General features: G+C 48.2%; 1 protein-coding gene and 1 pseudogene across 1 annotated transcript in view; one reads left to right on the forward strand and one right to left on the reverse strand.

The window, feature by feature from the left end:
- Positions 1-18432, forward strand: part of LOC137349236 (zinc finger protein 91-like) — a 233097-nt pseudogene that overhangs the window by 104052 nt on the left and 110613 nt on the right.
- Positions 5225-18432, reverse strand: part of LOC137349209 (zinc finger protein 432-like) — a 117319-nt gene continuing 104111 nt past the window's right edge. Inside the window, exon 2 of the mRNA XM_068014655.1 lies at positions 5225-6343. Within this exon, the coding sequence (XP_067870756.1) occupies positions 5330-6343 (1014 nt within the window). The 3' untranslated portion in view covers positions 5225-5329. The remainder of the gene's footprint in view (positions 6344-18432) is intronic.

Here is an 18432-nt window from a genome sequence, read left to right on the forward strand (position 1 = left end):
ATTCCCAAAAACACAGTCAAGACAGATTCAATCTTGAAGCAAAGACTCCTTAGATTGGAAGTAAAGGAAAAGGAATTTTGCTACCTCCAGCAATAGGAATGTTCTCTTCAAAAGTTTTCTTTTTCTTCTCAGGCAATTAACACAGCCTGTAGCTTATTTATTTAGAGATACAGCACTGAAACAGGCCCTTCGGCCCACCGAGTCTGTGCCGCCCAACAACCACCCATTTATACTAACCCTACAGTAATCCCATATTCCCTACCATCTACCTACACTAGGGGCAATTTACAATGACCAATTTACCTATCACCTGCAAGTTTTTGGCTTTGGGAGGAAACCGGAGCACCCGGCGAAAACCCACGCAGACACAGGGAGAACTTGCAAACTCCGCACAGGCAACACCCAGAATCGAACCCAGGTCCCTGGAGCTGTGAGGCTGCGGTGCTAACCACTGCACCGCATTGTAGAATTTTGGCTGAGAGAACGCTCTTCTTTCAAGGCAAGCACGCTTCGCTGCTTTCTCTCAAAACCGGTTTGAGCTGGTTTTACACACAGTTAAAAGGACATGCGCGATGCCAATATCATCACCCTCTATAACAACAAGGGTGACCACGGTGACTGCAACAACTACCGTGGAATCTCCCTGCTCAGCATAGTGGGGAAAGTCTTCGCTTGAGTCATTTTAAACAGGCTCCAGAAGCTGGCTGAGCGTGTCTACACTGAGGCACAGTGTGGCTTTCGAGCAGAGAAATCGACCATTGACATGCTGTTCTCCCTTTGCCAGCTACAGGAGAAATGCTGCGAACAACAGATGCCCCTCTATGTTGCTTTCACAGATCTCACCAAAGCCTTTGACGCCGTCAGCAGATGTGGTCTCTTCAGACTACTAGAAAAGATCGGATGTCCACCAAAGCTACTAAGTATCATCACCTCATTCCATGACAATATGAAAGGCACAATTCAACATAGCGGTGCCTCATAAGACCCCTTTCCTATCGTGAGTGGCATGAAACAGGGCTGTGATCTCACACCTACACTGTTTGGGATCTTCTCACTGCTGCTCTCACATGCGTTCAAGTCTTCAGAAGAAGGTATTTTCCTCCATACAAGATCAGATGGCAGGTTGTTCAACCTTGCCCATCTAAGAGCGAAGACCAAAGTACGGAAGGTCATCAGGGAACTTCTCTTTGCTGACGATGCTGCATTAACATCTCACACTGAAGAGTTTCTGCAGAGACTCATCGACAGGTTTGCGGCTGCCTGCAATGAATTTGGCCTAACCATCAGCCTCAAGAAAATGAACATCATGGGACAGGACGTCAGAAATGCTCCATCCATCAATATCGGCGACCATGCTCTGGAAGTGGTTCAAGATTCACCTACCTAGGCTCAATTATCACCAGTAACCTGTCTCTCGATGCAGAAATCAACAAGCGCATGGGAAAGGCGTCCGCTGCTATGTCCAGACTGGCCAAGAGAGTGTGGGAAAATGGCACACTGACACAGAACACAAAAGTCCAAGTGTATCAAGCCTGTGTCCTCAGTACCTTGCTCTATGGCAGCGAGGCCTGGACAACGTATGTCAGCCAAGAGCGACGTCTCAATTCATTCCATCTTCGCTGCCTCCGGAGAATCCTTGGCAGCAGGTGGCAGGACTGTATCTCCAACGCAGAAGTCCTTGAGGCGGCCAACATCCCCAGCATATACACCTTACTGAGCCAGCGGCGCTTGAGATTGCTTGGCCATGTGAGCCGCATGGAAGATGGCAGGATCCCCGAGGATACATTGTACAGCGAGCTCGGTCACTGGTATCAGACCCACCGGCAGTCCATGTCTCCGCTTTAAAGACGTCTGCAAATGCGACATGAAGTCCTGTGACATTGATCACAAGTCGTGGGAGTCAGTTGCCAGTGATCGCCAGAGCTGGCAGACAGCCATAAAGGCGGGGCTAAAGTGTGGCGAGACGAAGAGACTTAGCTGTTGGCAGGAAAAAAGACAAAAACGCAAGGAGAGAGCCAACTGTGTAACAGCCCCGACAACCAATTTTATCTGCAGCGCCAGTCTGTCACTCTAGAATTGGCCTTCTAGCCACTCCAGGCGCTGCTTCACAAACCACTGCCCACCTCCAGGCACTTTACCCATTGTCTCTCGAGACAAGGAGGCCAAAGAAGAAAAGTTACATTCCACCATGTGACCTCTCCCCTCTCCTGCTGTGGCCTCGGAGCAGGTGCAACTGTGGTACACTGTGCCTCTTATTATTTAAAGGCACACTGTTTTAATCAGAGGAGAAAAAAGAAACAGTTCTGTGACAGAAAAGATTTCAAACATCAGTGTGACTGGAAAAGCACCAAGACACAAAAACACCCGCATGAGAGCGTTCCAGTGCACTGACTGTGGAAAAGCTTTATCGAGTACACAGCCTGAAAAAAAAGTGACACCTTTCACAGAGGGGAGAAACTGTTCACGTGTTGTGTGTGTAGATGAGATTTTAACTGATCATCCATACTGGAGATACATAAGAACAACTGCGCCACGGAAATACCATGGAAATGTGGGGACAGTAGATAAAGGATCTAATTACCCCTCAGAACTGGAATCTCATCTGCTCAGTCAGACATAGGAGAAGTCATTTACTTTCTCCATGTGTGGGAAGAGATTGAATCAGTAAGGAAAACTTCTGATGCACCAGACTGTACATACTTGTGAGAGGCTGTTTACCTGCTCTGTGTGGGAAGGGATTCACTCACTCATCCATCATGTAAAACACCAGCATGTGTACATGTCACTGCAGGGTTTGGATTCTGCTGTTTAGAATCACATCCAAAAACTAGTGTTTCCAATGTAGTAAAATATCCCAAGGAGAGTTATCGAACAAAATTTGACGCAGAGCCACACAAGGAAAAATTCGGGCCGATGCCCAAAAGCTTGGTCAAAGATGTAAATTTGAAGGAGCATCTAAAAGGAGAGGGAGAGAGGCGGGGAGTTTTAGGAAAGGAATTCCAAAACTTAGGAACTATGCAACTGAAAGCACAACCACCAATGGCGGAGCAAACAAAATATGGGATGTGTAAGAAGCCAGAACTGGAAGATGTCAGATATCCTGGAGGAATCTAGGGATGGAGGAGATTACAGAGATAGGGAGCAGCGAGGCCATGCAGTGATTGAAAATAAAGGTAAGAATTTTTAAATCGAGGCATTGCTTGGCCAGAAGCTAATGTGATCCAGTGGGTAAAAGGGTGATAGGTGAACAGAATTTGACGTGTGTTAAGACACGAGTAGTGGAGTTTTGGATAAACTCGAGTTTGCAGAGGGTAGAATGTGGGAGGCCGGCCAGGCGTACTTCGGAATAATCAAGGTTGGAGGTAACAAAGACATGGATGAGGTTTCAGGAGCAGATGAACTGAGGCAGGAGCAGAGTCCAGTAATGTTATAGAGCTGGAAAAAGTCAGTCTTAGTGGCGGCATGGATACGTGGTTAGAAATCTTGGGGCCAAATCAGGCACCATATGGTTTAGTGTCAGTTGCCAGGGAGATGGATGGAGTAGGGGGCAAGGGAATGGATCGCACAGCGAAGACCAAAGACAATGGCTTCAATCTTCCCAATAATTAATTGGATCAACTATCTACTCATCCACTACCGGATATCGGAGAAGCACTGTGATAATTTAGTCGAGAGAGGTGTTGGTGAGGTAGAGTTGGGTGTGATCAGTGTACATGTGAAAACTAACACCATGTTTTCGGATGATGCTGTTGAGGGGAAGCATGTAGATGAGAAATAGGAGGGAGCCAAGGTTAGATCCTTGGAGGAGATGGGTGGCACAGTGGTTAGCACCGCAGCCTCACAGCTCCAGCGACCCGGGTTCAGTTCTGGGTACTGCCTGTGTGGAGTTTGCAAGTTCTCCCTGTGACTGCGTGGGTTTCTGCCAGGTGCTCCGGCTTCCTCCCACAGCCAAAGACTTGCAAGTTGGTAGGTAAATTAGCCATTGTAAATTGCCCCTAGTGTAGGTAGGCGGTAGGAGGATTGTGGGGATGTGGTAGAGAATGTAGGATTAGTATAAATGGGTGGTTGATGGTCGGCACAGACTCGGTGGGCCGAAGGGCCTGTTTCAGTGCTGTATCTCTCTATGACTCTATGAGATCAGAAGTACCTGTGCAGGAGTGGGAAGAGAAGCCATTGCAGGTGATACTCTGGCTATGATTAGATAAGAATGAAACCAGGAGGGTGCAGTCCCACCCAGCTGGATAACAGTGGAGAGGTGTTGGAGGAGGATGGTGTGGTCAACCGTGTCAGAGGCTGCAGACAGGTCGAGAAGGACAAGGAGGGTTAGTTTACCTTTGTCTCAGACACATTGGATATCATTTGTCACTTCGATAAGAGCCTTTTAAGGTCTGGAATGCCCTTCCTGAGAGCGTGGTGGAAGCAGGTTGAATTGAACTGTTATCTGAAAAGGAAGAATGTGCAGGGTTATTGGGAGAAGGCAAGGGAATGGGACTAAGTGAATTGCTCTTTCAGAGAGCCAGTGCAGACACGATGGGCCGAATGACCTCCTTCTGCACTGTAGCAATTCTGTGATTTCTGTACTGTGGCAGCTGCGGAAACCTGATTGGTTGGATTCAAATGTGGAGTTCCGGGAAAGATGGGCACGGATTTCAGAGACAACAAAACATTCAAGGATTTTGGAGAGGAAAGGGAGGTTGGAGATGGGGCTTCAGTTTGCAAGGATGAGGAGGTCAAGGTTTTTTTTTAATGGGGCGTGATGACAGCAGATTTAAGCAGAGAGGGAGGGTACTGGAGAGGAGAGAACTGTTAACAATATCAGCTAACACGGGATGTTGGGTGGTCAGCAGTTTAGTGGGAATAGGGTCGCGGGAGCAGGAGGTGGGTCTCATGGACAAGATGAGCTTGGAGGGGGTATAAGAGGAGATAGGAGAGAAATTAGAGAAAGATATGGGGTCCAGGGCTCGGGCCGGGGAAGCATTAGAGGCATTTTAGCCTGGTGGGCTTGTGGAAGGGAGGGAAGCTGCAGAGGCAACTGATCAGATGGTCTCAATCTGAGTGACAAAGAACACCATGAGCTCCTCACACTTGTTGGAGGTGAGGATGGGGGAGACAGGGGAGAGGCAGAGCACTTCAAAAGGAACAAACATCTGTTAGAGATAATAGAAAAGAATCAAACACATGGTGTGTTATACACAAAACTGATTTATTTGACTTTGATCCAGAATATTAACCCCTATAACTGGGCTGGATTTTGTTATCAGCAGAAACAGACCCCAATGAACATAGTTCAGTCCTGGAGGTGATGAATAGGAGAATCCTACCACTGTAATTACTTGTGAACTCGCCGGTGTCTCAGCAGGGTGGATGAGTGAGTGAATCCCTTCTCACACACTGAGCAGGTGAACGGCCTCTCCCCAGTGTGGACTTGTTGGTGTCTCAGCAGGGTGGATGAGTGAGTGAATCCCTTCTCACATACAGAGCAGGTGAATGGCTTCTCCCCAGTGTGAATACGCTGGTGTACAGTGAGATCAGATGACCGTTTGAATCCAGTCCCGCAGTGAGAGCACCTGAATGGTCTCTCGTCAGTGTGAACACGTTGATGGATCACCAGTTCAGTGGAACGTTTATAGCAGTTCCCACAGTCCAGACATTCAAAAGGTCTCTCCCCAGTGTGAACTCGCTGGTGTCTCAGCAGGTGGGATAAGTCAGCAAATCTCTTCTCACACTTGGAGCAGGTGAACGGCCTCTCCCCCGTATGTACTGTCTGGTGTCTCAGCAGGGTGGATGAATGAGTGAATCCCTTCCCACATACGGAGCAGGCGAACGGCCTCTCCCCAGTGTGCACTCGCTGGTGTGTCACCAAGTTGGATGAACGGCTAAACCGCTCCCCACACTCAGTACAGCTGAATGGCTTCTCCCCAGTGTGAACTCGCTGGTGTGTCAGCAGGTTTGATGACTGAGTGAATCCCTTTCCACACACGGAGCAGGTGTACGGCCTCTCCCCTGTGTGCGTACTTTGGTGTTTCACCATCTCACGTCTGCTTTTAAAGGTCTTTTCACATTCAGAACATGTAAAAGGTCTCTCATCACTGTGAATCTTCTTGTGTGTCAGCAGGTTGGATGACTGAGCGAATCCCTTGCCACACACTGAGCAGGTGAACGGCTTCTCGCCGGTGTGAACCCGCTGGTGAGTCAGCAGGGTGCATGAATCAGCAAATCTCTTCCCACACTCAGAGCAGGTGAATGGCCTCACCCCAGTGTGAATTCGCTGGTGTGTCCACAGTGTGGATGAATCAGCAAATCTCTTCCCACACACAAAGCAGGTGAACGGTCTCTCCCCAGTGTGACTACGTCGATGAGTTTCCAGCCGGGATGGGTAATTGAATCCCTTCCCGCAGTCCCCACATTTCCATGGTTTCTCCATGGTGAGGGTGCCCTTGTGTCTCTCTATGTTGGATGATCAGTTGAAACTTCGTCCACACACACAGAACACGTGTACAGTTTCTTCCTGCTGTGAATGGTGCTGTTTTTTCAGCCTCTGTAAGTGGTTCGAACTGTTTCCACAGTCAGTTCACAGGAACACTCTCACTCCTTTTCCAGTCACATTGATGTTTGAAATCTTTTCCCACAGACAGAACAGACAAACATTTCTCCTTCCACATTCAAAGGCCGATGATGGGCAGATCCTGATGAATCGAGCGACTGTGTCAGATCTTGACGTGATGTTTGGTTTGAATTTCCCGTCTGCAAATCCTCCCCTTCTAATATCCTGTAAAAGGAGTTTACAAAAGTCATCACTAAGTCCAGGATAGAAATTCAGAACAACCAATCAAACTAAAAGAAGCCAAAATAAGCAACAAAGTCCCAACAAAAGCAAAGGAAATAAAAGCAAAATATTGGGGATGCTGGAAATCTGAAATAAAAGCAGAAAGTTCTACAAATACTCAGCAGGTCTGCAGCAACTGCAAAGAAAGAAAGTGTTAACTTCTCAGGTCAATGACAGCATCAGATCTGGCAAAGGTTAGAAATGTAATGAGTTTTGAGCAAGTGAAAGTGGGGTGGAGGAGGGGGGGTAAGAAGAACAAGAGGGAAGTTTCTGTGATCGGGCAGGGGATGACAGAGATTAAATCACAAACATATCATGGAAGAAAAGGCAAAAGGAGTGCTGAAAGTTGTAGTAAAAGACAAAGCATTTGCCCAGAGAATGTGTTAACGTCCGAAAGCAAAAACATGCAAAACAAGTTTAAGACTGGCACATGGTTGAACTCAGTGTTGTGTCCAGAAGGCTGTAAAGTGCCTAAAGCAAAGGGGACCTCCCCAGTTAAACCAGAATGTTGTTACCAATGTCTGTGAGACACTCTGAACCCTGAGGTGCTCACCAGATGCAGACGGCATCAAGCATGCTCCCTCTCCAGGGCCACCCAGGCATGGAAAAGACCAAAGAATAGAGGCCGACAGCCAGAGTGAAAGCCCACATGGTCGCCACACATCCTGGATCTACATTGCTGATTTAAACAGACCCAACAGCAGCTCCAGAAGGTCCTCCAACTTACCTCCCCTCGAGCACCAACACCCAGCAACCAAAGATTCAGAGCATGGGGCTAAACTGTAACTAAAAATTGAGCAGCAGTCCCTTCAAGTAACTATACAGGGACTGTGACCTCTCACACTGAATATATCCATGGGCTCCTTTTGGGATGCAGACATCACATGCAGTCTGGCAGTGGGTGCAGCTGCTTAGAATCCTGTTGTCCAGAATGCCGTATTCCCCAGGCACTAGGACCCGTTGGGACACGAGACCCTGAAGCACCGCCCACTCCGTGCCCTCACCAAGATGGCCGCACTTGCGCCCTGACCCCTGCCCTGTTCAAGATGGCTTCCCAGCCCACCCACAGCTCCAATTCCTCCCCTGCGCCCACAATCTCCCCCGCCTCCCGAGCCGCCTCAGTCGGTCAGTGTTTCTGGTTTTTATTCCTGGTCTCCCTTCAATCGGGGAACTTAGTCCCTCCTTTTATTTTTATTATTAGTTTCAAACAGGACCTGTCACCGGGAGAAACCCCGCTCAGTGCAAACACGGGGCCTGGAGCTTCTTACTGGGGGTGTTGAGGCCTACACTGACTCCTTCTGAAGCCTCCCTGCCCACTCGCCGCCTGCATTACTCCCACCGCTACTTACGACTACCGATCCAATTCGCACTGCGCATGCTCCAAACATTGCGCCTGAGACATCCCACCAGCGGCCACAACGCCAGTTTGATTGACGGCAGTTCCAGACCAATAGCAAGAGGGGGCGTGACTGGAGGCCGGTGACGGGTGGGGTCGCCCGCACCTGGCCACTCGCCACGCCCCTCACTGGCTCCGATTGGTTGGAGGACCGTCCAGCCCGCGTGGTCCTCCAGTCTATTTTACAGAGGCTCAGCGCCAACTCTCAAGACAATTCTTCCTACCTCCCCCTGGACCATGACCCCACCACCGAACATCAAAGCGATTGTGCACAGGACTGTCACAGACCTCATCACCTCTGGAGATCTTCGCTCTACAGCTTCCAACTTCATAGGCCAGCAACCCCGGACAGCCCGCTTCTACCTCCTTCCCAAAATCCACAAACAGGACTGTCCTGGTAGACCCATTATTTCAGCCTGTTCCTGCCCCACTGAACTTATTTCTTCCTATCTTGACTCTATCTTCCCCGCTCAGTCCAGTCTCTTCCCACCCACATCCGTGACTCTTCTGATGCCCTACGTCATTTTGACAATTTCCAGTTTCCTGGCCCCAACCGCCTCCTCTTCGCTATGGAGGTCCAATCTCACGACACCTCCATCCCCCACCATACTATTGCAGCAAGTCAAAGTCAAGCCCAGTGTTTGCTTTCCTCTCTCTGTGTGTCTGATCTCTGACTGTCTCTGCCTCTCTTTTGTGGGCAAATGAAGGCAGGGGGCAGATCAGCTATGATCTAACATTGGTGGGACAGGATTGAAGGGCTGAATGGCCTCCCCATCCCATTCCTGTGCCAATTAATGTTTCTGTATGTCTGTTCTCTGTTCAGGGGAAAGGGCTCAGGTTTTGATTCCCGGTGTACGGGTTGGAGGGGTCGGGGGTGGACAGGAGAAACACCTTTCTGCAGTGAAGGATAGGTCTGGAGCTGAGATCATCCCATGCGTGAAAGGACAGAATGCCAGCGAGGCTCTGCATGCCCTTGCTCCATGTCCATTCTTCCATTTGATGGACGTGAATTAAAGGCACAGGGGTGTGGAGATATTGTGCGTGTGATGTATTTTCTAGATTCAGCTGCTTATCTGGAAAGGAATTAAAGCAAATTAAAGAGTTAGAGTGTTTGTTAACAGGGCGGAGGAATTTAGACAGGGTCTGTTCACAGGGAGGGGGAATTAGACAGGGTCTGTGAGGGGGGAATTAGACAGGGTCTGTTCACAGGGAGGGGGGAATTAGACAGGGTCTGTTCACAGGGAGGGGGAATTAGACAGGGTCTGTTCACAGGGAGGGGGAATTAGACAGAGTCTGTTCACAGGGAGGGGGAATTAGACAGAGCCTGATCACAGGGAGAGGGGAGTTAGACAGGGTCTGTTCACAGGGGAAGGGGAATTAGACAGAGTCTGATCACTGGGAGGGGGGAATTAGACAGAGTCTGTTCACAGGGAGGGGGAATTAGACAGGGTCTGTTCACAGGGGAAGGGGAATTAGACAGAGTCTGATCACGGGGAGGGGGGAATTAGACAGAGTCTGATCACAGGGAGGGGGGAATTAGACAGAGCCTGTTCACAGGGAGGGGGAATTAGACAGAGTCTGATCACAGGGAGAGGGGAATTAGACAGAGTGTGATCACGGGGAGGGCTGAATTAGACAGGGTCTGTTCACAGGGAGGGGGGAATTAGACAAGGTCAGTTCAGAGGGAGGGGGAATTAGACAGGGTCTGTTAACAGGGCGGGGGGAATTAGACAGGGTCTGTTCACAGGGAGGGAGGAATTAGACAGGGTCTGTTCACAGGGAGGGGGAATTAGACAAGGTCTGTTCACAGGGAGGGGGAATTAGACAGGGTCTGTTCACAGGGAGGGGGGAATTAGACAAGGTCAGTTCAGAGGGAGGGTAATTATGTGGAGGGGTCTTTTCAGAGCAGAGGCTTATTCTGCAAGGTGGGGATTGTTCTCAGGGGAGACTAATTAGTTGTGAGGGTTCTAGGGTCTGTTCAAAGGGGAGAATAATTTGACTGGGGGAATATTTGTGGGGAGGAGCTTGTTCTTGGAGCAATGTGGGCATTAAAGCCCAGCCCCGGAGGGCATTCAAGTCCAATTTCTCATACACACACAGGGGGAAGCACTGTTACACCAGACAGTGCCTGACTGTCCCAACACAGAGTTCAGAGACACACACAAACTAACGCACAGTCACACAACTTTGAAATAAAAGCAAAATACTGCAGATGCTGGAAATGTGAAATAAAAACAAAAAAAAACAAAACCTTTTACTCAGCAGGTCTGGCAGCATCTGTGGAGAGAGAAGCAGAGTTAACGTTTCATCAGAACTGGCAAAGAATTAGGTTTTAATCAAGTGAAGGGGAGGGGAGAGAACAAAAGGGAAGGTGCTTGATAGGGCAGAGGGCAGGTGCGATTAAATAACAAAGCTGTCCTGGGGCAAAGGCAAAGAGTGTGTTAATGCTTGTGGTGACAGAATTATTCTTATGTATGTTCCACAATTCTGGCCTGGATATTCTGCTGTATGGAGGCAACTTCACCATCTCTGAAGTTATGGAGGTGGTTGGTGGTCACCTCCTTGTCGCAAAATACTCCACTCCAGTTAATCAACATGTATACCCTGGTGCAATACAGTGAACAGCTGACCGTCCTCCAGCAGCTCCCACTGCTGCTGGCAATGTCCAGGCCGGTCATTCCAGGCGGTGACTTCAACTGCATCATCGATGCGGCTGGATGATCCAGCAGGGCCGACAGTCAAATGGACAGCAAAAGAGGCCAAGCTGCACGATGTCTTCAGCAACCCTGCAGACAGCACAGTGTAGGTCCACCTGGTCAAGACCAGATGGGTCCGTCCATTCCAGGATTAACTTCCTGTTTGTGTCCCGTGCATTCACGGTGAAATGAACCAATGTCAAGCTAGTGTTCTTCTCTGACCACTGCCTCCGACTGGCTGACTGTCACTTACAGGATGACCAGAGGGCTGGCAGGGGGGACATGGAAGCTGAACATAAAACTGCTGACCCCAGAGAATGTTTAGGCATTCAAAAGTAATTACAAAGTTTAGAGAACCGTTAAACCCCTCTTTGAGTCCCCGACACCTGGGCGGGAAGTGACCAAGCTGAACATCAAGAGGTCTTTCATCCTCAAAGGGGTACAGGTGGTGAGGGAGACAGAGGGAAATGTCCCGACTCCAGAAAAGCATGCAGAATCTGATCCTGCTGCAGCCGATGGAGGTCGAGGTCAAGGAGGATCTCCAAGAGGTGAAGAGCCGCAGGCTTCGTTCTTTGCTGCGGAGGCCTCCAAGATCATCTTCCAGACCAGAGTCTGCTTCATGGAGCAGGATGAGACGTGCTCGTGCTTCTTTTTCCAAAAGATACACACAGAGAGTTCTGTGATCTGCAGTCTGAAGGAAGAGGACGGCTCATCGCAGTCTGACATATTAAGGATTGGCAAATCCTTTAATGCCAGGATGTACGACGTGAAGCCCACAGACAGCACGGCCTCCCAGTTCTTCCTGTCACCCATCACGTAGGTCTTAGGTGACAGTACGCAGGACAGTCTGGACAAATCGCTAACTCTGGACGAGCTGACAAAAGCCATCAGGTCCTTCGAGATGAGTAAATCTCCCAGAAGCGACGGCTTACCGCTCCAGTTGCATTCGACTCTGTGTGACTGGATTGGCCCAGACCTTCTGGAAGTGTATGACAGCATGCTTCTGGGCGGCAGCATGTCAGAATCCACGAGGAAAGGTATCATCACCCTCATCTACAAGCGGAAGGGGGAGAGGGAAGAAATCAGAAATTGGCGGCCCATCTCACTGCTGAATGTGGACTACAAGATTCTGTCCAAGGTCATCGCTAATCGGGTCAAGTCTGCTCTGGAGTTGGTGATTCACCCTGATCAGACCTGTAGTGTACCCAGCAGGAAGATCTCTGATAACCGCACACTACCCAGGGATACGATCACCTATGTACAGGACAACGGGGTGGGATGGAGTGGGGGGTAGGTTGAAACCTGCCTCACCAGCTTGGACCAGGAGAAGGTCTTTGACAGGATATCGCACACATGCATGATGGACGTGCTGTCCAAAATGGGGTTCGGGGAGGGAATCTGCAATTGGATCCAACTGCTCCACCCAGTCTCGAGCAATGGGTGGGAATTGGAAACTTTTGTGATCAAATCTGGAGTCAGGCAGGGCTGTCCTGTCCCCTGTCTTGTTTGTTTGCTGTATTGAACCCTTTGCTGAGTCCATCTGGAAGGATACAGGCATAAAACGGGTGACAATCCCAGGCAGCGGGTAGATGGTGGCACAGTGGTAATGTCACAGGACCAGTGATCCAGAGGCCCAGGCTAATGCTCTGTGGACACAGGTTGAAATTCTAGCGTGGCAGCTGATGGAATTTAAAATAAATGTTTTAATTTTTAAAAATCTGGAATTGAAAACTAGTCTCAGTCACAGTGCCAAGAAACTATCATTGATTGTGATATAAAAAAACCCTCCTGGTTCACTTATGTCATCCTGACCTGGTCTGGCCTACATATGACTGCAGACCCACAGCAATGTGGTTGACTCTTAACTGCCCTGTGAAATGGCCTAGCAAGCTGCTCAATTCTCAAGAGCAATTGGAGATGGGCAACAAATGCTGGTGACACCCATATCACATGAAAGAAAAAAAAAACCCGCAGGTCAAAGCCTCCCTGTACGTGGATGACATCTCCGTCTTCTACTCAGATCTGCTGTCGGTTCACAGACTGATGAGCATCTGGAACTAGTTCCATCTCACCTCGGGAGCCAAATTCAATTTGCAGCAACAGTGAGGCGATGTTCTTTGGGAACTGCCAACCGATCCTTTGTCACCTTTATCATCAGGTCAGAATAGCAGGGGATATGGTTCGGTGGGGAATCAGTGAATGTGGAGCTGAATCCAGCCAGAGTCAGCACCTTCAGGGAGGAGAGAGAGAGGGGAACCAGTGTGAATAGAAATTAAAAAAGAACAGAAAATGCCGGAAATCCTCAGAAGGTCAGGCAGCATCTGTGGAGAGAGAAACAGAGTTACTGTTTCAAGTCACAATTACATGAAATAGTTCTGACATGGTTGACAGCCCTGTCAACCATTGTGGGGGGTAGTGATGTAGTTCAATCCGAAACCTGGGTCTTAAATCTAAACAAAGGAAACTATGAAGGTATGAGGCGAAAAATTGGCTCTGGTAGATTGGGAAACTACCTTAAAAGGTATAATGCTAGACAGGCAACAATAATTAATACATAGTTTAAATAATTAATACAGATAGTTTACCACAAATGTGCATTCCTTTGGGGTGAAAACACCCAGTAGGAAAGGTGATCCAACCTTGGCAACAAGAGAAGATTGTATTAGATCAAAGGAAGAGACTTATAAAGTTGTCAGAAAAATAGTAAGCTTGAGGATTGGGAGCAATTTAGAATTCAGCAAAGGAGAAACTAGAAACTGATAAAGAAAGAGAAAACAGTATATGAAAGTAAAGTAGTGAGAAACGTAAAAACAAACTGTAAAAGCTTCTATAGGTATGTAAAAAGGAAAAGATTATCAAAGACAATTGTGGACTCACTATAGTCAGAGACAGGAGAATTTATAATGGAGAATAAGGAAATGGCAGAGAAACGAAACAAATACTTTGTTTCTGTCTTCATGGAGGAAGATACAAAAAAACCTCTCAGGAATACTAAAGAACCAAAGGACTAGCAAGAATGAAGAAATGAAAGGCATTAGTAAAGTAAAAGAGTAAAGTTAATGGGACTGAAAGTTGATAAATCCCCTGGACCTGATGATCTACATCCCAGAGTATTGAAAGAGGTGGCTGTAGAGATAATGGATGCATTGGTGGTCATCTTCCAAAATTCTATAGATTCTGGAATGGTTCCTGAAGATTGGAAGGTAGCAAATGTAACCTCACTATTTAAGAAAGGAGGGAGGGAGAGAGAGAATGGGAAACTACAGACCTGTTAGTCTGACATCAGTAGTAGGGAAAATGCTGGAATCTATGATAAAGGATGTGATAACTGGACACTTGGAAAATAATAGCAAGATTGGGCAGAGTCAACATGGATTTATGAATGGGAAATCTGTTAGACTTTATTGAGGATGTGACTAACAGAATAGATAAGGGGGAACCAATGGTTTATTTGGATTTTCAGAAGGCTCTCGATAAGGTCCCATGCAAGAGGTTAGTAATCAAAATTAGAGCACATGGATTGAGGGAATATATTATCATGGATTGAGGATTGGTTAATGGACAGAAAACAGAGAGTAGGAATAAATGGGATATTTTCAGGTTGGCAGGCTGTAACTAGCAGGGTACCGCAAAGATTAGTGCTAGGTCTCAGCTATTTACAATCTATATTAATGACTCAGATGAGGGGATTGAGTGTAATGTATTTAGGTTTGCTGATGATACAAAGTTAGGTAGGAAAGTAAGAAATGAGGAGGGCACAAAGAGGCTGCAGAGAGATAGGGACAGGCTAGGTGAATGGGCGAGAACATGGCAAATGTTCCCCCTCCCTGTGAAAAGACTCTGTCTAATTCCCCCCTCCCTGTGAACAGACCCTGTCTAATTCCTCCTGCAGTGGTTAGCACCGCAGCCTCACATCTCCAGCGACCCGGGTTTGATTCTGGGTACTGTCTGTGTGGAGTTTGCAACTTCTCCCTGTGACCGTGTGGGTTTTCATCGGGTGCTCCGGTTTCCTCCCACAGCCAAAGACTTGCAGTTGATAGGTAAATTGGCCATTATAAATTGCCCCTAGTATAGGTAGGTGGTAGGGGAATTCAGGGAAGGTGGGTATGTGAGAGGGTAATGGGATTTAATGTAGGATTAGTATAAATGGGCAGTTGATGGGCAGCACAGACTTGGTGGGCCGAAGGGCCTGTTTCAGTGCTGTATCTATAAATAAATAAATAATTCCCCCTTCCCCGTGAACAGACCCTGTCTAATTCCTCCCTCCCTGTAAACAGACTCTGTCTAATTCCTCCCTCCCTGAGAACAGACCCTGTCCAATTCCTCCCTCCCTGTGAACAGACCCTGTCTAATTCCTCCCTCCCTGTGAACAGACCCTGTCTAATTCCTCCCTCCCTGTGAACATACCCTGTCTAATTCCCCCCTCCCTGTGAACGGACCCTGTCTAATTCCCCCTCCCTGTGAACAGACCCTGTCTAATTCCTCCCTCCCTGTGAACAGACCCTGACTAATTCCTCCTGCAGTGGTTAGCACCGCAGCCTCACATCTCCAGCGACCCGGGTTTGATTCTGGGTACTGTCTGTGTGGAGTTTGCAACTTCTCCCTGTGACCGTGTGGGTTTTCATCGGGTGCTCCGGTTTCCTCCCACAGCCAAAGACTTGCAGTTGATAGGTAAATTGGCCATTATAAATTGCCCCTAGTATAGGTAGGTGGTAGGGGAATTCAGGGAAGGTGGGTATGTGAGAGGGTAATGGGATTTAATGTAGGATTAGTATAAATGGGCAGTTGATGGGCAGCACAGACTTGGTGGGCCGAAGGGCCTGTTTCAGTGCTGTATCTATAAATAAATAAATAATTCCCCCTTCCCCGTGAACAGACCCTGTCTAATTCCTCCCTCCCTGTAAACAGACTCTGTCTAATTCCTCCCTCCCTGAGAACAGACCCTGTCCAATTCCTCCCTCCCTGTGAACAGACCCTGTCTAATTCCTCCCTCCCTGTGAACAGACCCTGTCTAATTCCTCCCTCCCTGTGAACATACCCTGTCTAATTCCCCCCTCCCTGTGAACGGACCCTGTCTAATTCCCCCTCCCTGTGAACAGACCCTGTCTAATTCCTCCCTCCCTGTGAACAGATCCTGTCTAATTCCCCCCTCCCTGTGAACAGACCCTGTCTAATTCCCCCCTCCACGTGAACAGACCCTGTCTAATTCCTCCCTCCCTGTGAACAGACCCTGTCTAATTCCCCCTCCCTGTGTACAGACCCTGTCTAATTCCCCCCTCCCTGTGAACAGACCCTGTCTAATTCCCCCTCCCCGTGAACAGACCCTGTCTAATTCCCCCCTCCCTGTGAACAGACCCTGTCTAATTCCCCCTCCCTGTGAACAGACCCTGTCTAATTCCCCCCACCCTGTGAACAGACCCTGTCTAATTCCCCCCTCCCTGTGAACAGACGCTTTCTGATTCTTGAATTTGCTTTAATACCTGTCCAGATAAGCAGCTGTGAATCTATAAAATGCACCAAATGCAAAATGTCTCCGCTCGCCTGCACCTTTAATTAATGTCCGGCCAAACGGAGGGGCCGACATGGAGTAAGGACATACAGAGGCTCACTGGCGTACTGTTGCTTCACTCACAGGGTGATCCCAGCCCCAGACCTATCCTTCACTGCAGGAAGGTGTTTCTCCTGTCCTCCCACTCCCATCAGCAAACTGGGAATCAAAGACTGAGCTCGGTGGACCTTCCCCCTGAACAGGGAACAGACACACAGAAACATTGGTTAGAACAGGAACGGGATGGGGAGGCCATTCAGCCCTTCGAGCCTGTCCCACCAATGTTAGATCATGGCTTATCTGTCCATTACCTCCATTTGCCCACAAGAGAGAGGCAGAGACAGTCAGGGAGCAGGCACACAGAGAGGAAAATGAAACACGGCTAGACTTTGACTTGGTGCAATTGTACAAACTGGGTGGTTGTGAACCGGCTGCTTGTTTCACATCTCTCCACTAATTTTACATCAACATGAGTAAAACTCGGGAGAGATGGAAAACAAGATCCCAGTTCATTATCACCTGTACAACATCATGGCACCGAGCCCAAATCTCCCCTAGTGAGAGGCACTGAGAAACAGAAACCAGAGATCCAGGGTGAAGGACAGGACTGAGTGAGAGTGAAATAAACAGAGAGGGAGAGAGAATTACAGAAACTAGTGATGGGAACTGAGATACGGAGAGATTGACAGAGGCAAAGGGGCTGAAGAGGTGGAAAGACAACGAGAGAGAAAAGAAATTAAGAACTTGTAGAAATATAGAGAGGCAGAGATATAAAGGGTGTTGCGAGATAGCGATACACAGATGGGGATTTAAAGAAAGATACTGAGATATAAAGAAAGATGTGGAGAGGCTGAGAGCCGGGAAGGTGAAGAGATAAAGTTGCAGGAAGAGAGGGTGAAATATACAGGTTACATTGGGTGTTCTGGAGCAGCGATTCTCAAACTTTGTGTTTCCGAGGCTCTTCCCCCTCCATCTTGTAAAAATATTTCAAACCCCCTAAAACAAAAGACTGTTTTTCTATAGGTAAGAATGAGTGACACAGAGAAACATATATCTTTATTATTATTCCCCCATGGAGGAAGCTCTTGCCCAAGGATTCCTCTTGTCAAAACACACACTCTCTCTCTGCATCGACTTGTTGCAGCTTCTAAAAATCTCCTGGAGAGAGAGAAATGAAACATTGATGAAAACAAAACAAAGATTTTTTTTAAATAGAAGACACATCAATAGCCCAGGGCTCCTTTTCTCTCTGTCACTCACTAACGTAGACAATTTCTGCATCATTTACACATCCCCCACTATAAACCAGAGACTGGAAAGAGGGAACAGATTTAAAATGTGAGATGGACTATTAGGAGCTGAGATCTTGCCCATTGTCATGTTAATCCAGGTACCATGGCTGCTTTGACCAGAGACATTCCAGGGAGATGCTTTTTGATGATCTGTGAATTTATCCCTACAAGGTCATTGTTGAGAACACTTGCTGCATCTTTCAGTGAATCTACAGGAGGACAGTGACGTGACCAGGCCCCAGTCTGTCCAGAAGCTGCTAAACTCTCTTTAAAACTGACGTTAAGGAGGCGAGAGAGAGACAGAGGGAAATGTCCCGACTCCAGAAAAGTATGCAAAATCTGCTCCAGTTGCAGTCGATGGGGGTCGAGGTCGAGGAGGACCTCCAAGAGGTGAAGAGCCAGCAGGCCTCGCTCTTTGCCACGGAGGCCTCCAAGATCATCTTCCGGTCTAGAGTCCGCTCCATCGAGCAGGATGAGACGTGCTCGCGTTACTTCTTCCAAAAGGTACACAGAGAGAGCTCTGTTATCAGCAGCCTGAAGGAAGAGGATGGCTCGGTAATGTCTTCGCAGTCCGACATACTAAGGATCAGCAAATCCTTTTATGTTGGGCTGTATGATGCGAAGCCCACAGACAGCAGAGCCTCTCAGTCCTTCCAGTCATCTATCACAGAGGT

This window comes from Heterodontus francisci, chromosome 34 (genome assembly GCF_036365525.1).
Source record: "Heterodontus francisci isolate sHetFra1 chromosome 34, sHetFra1.hap1, whole genome shotgun sequence".
Classification (NCBI taxonomy): Eukaryota; Metazoa; Chordata; class Chondrichthyes; order Heterodontiformes; family Heterodontidae; genus Heterodontus; species Heterodontus francisci.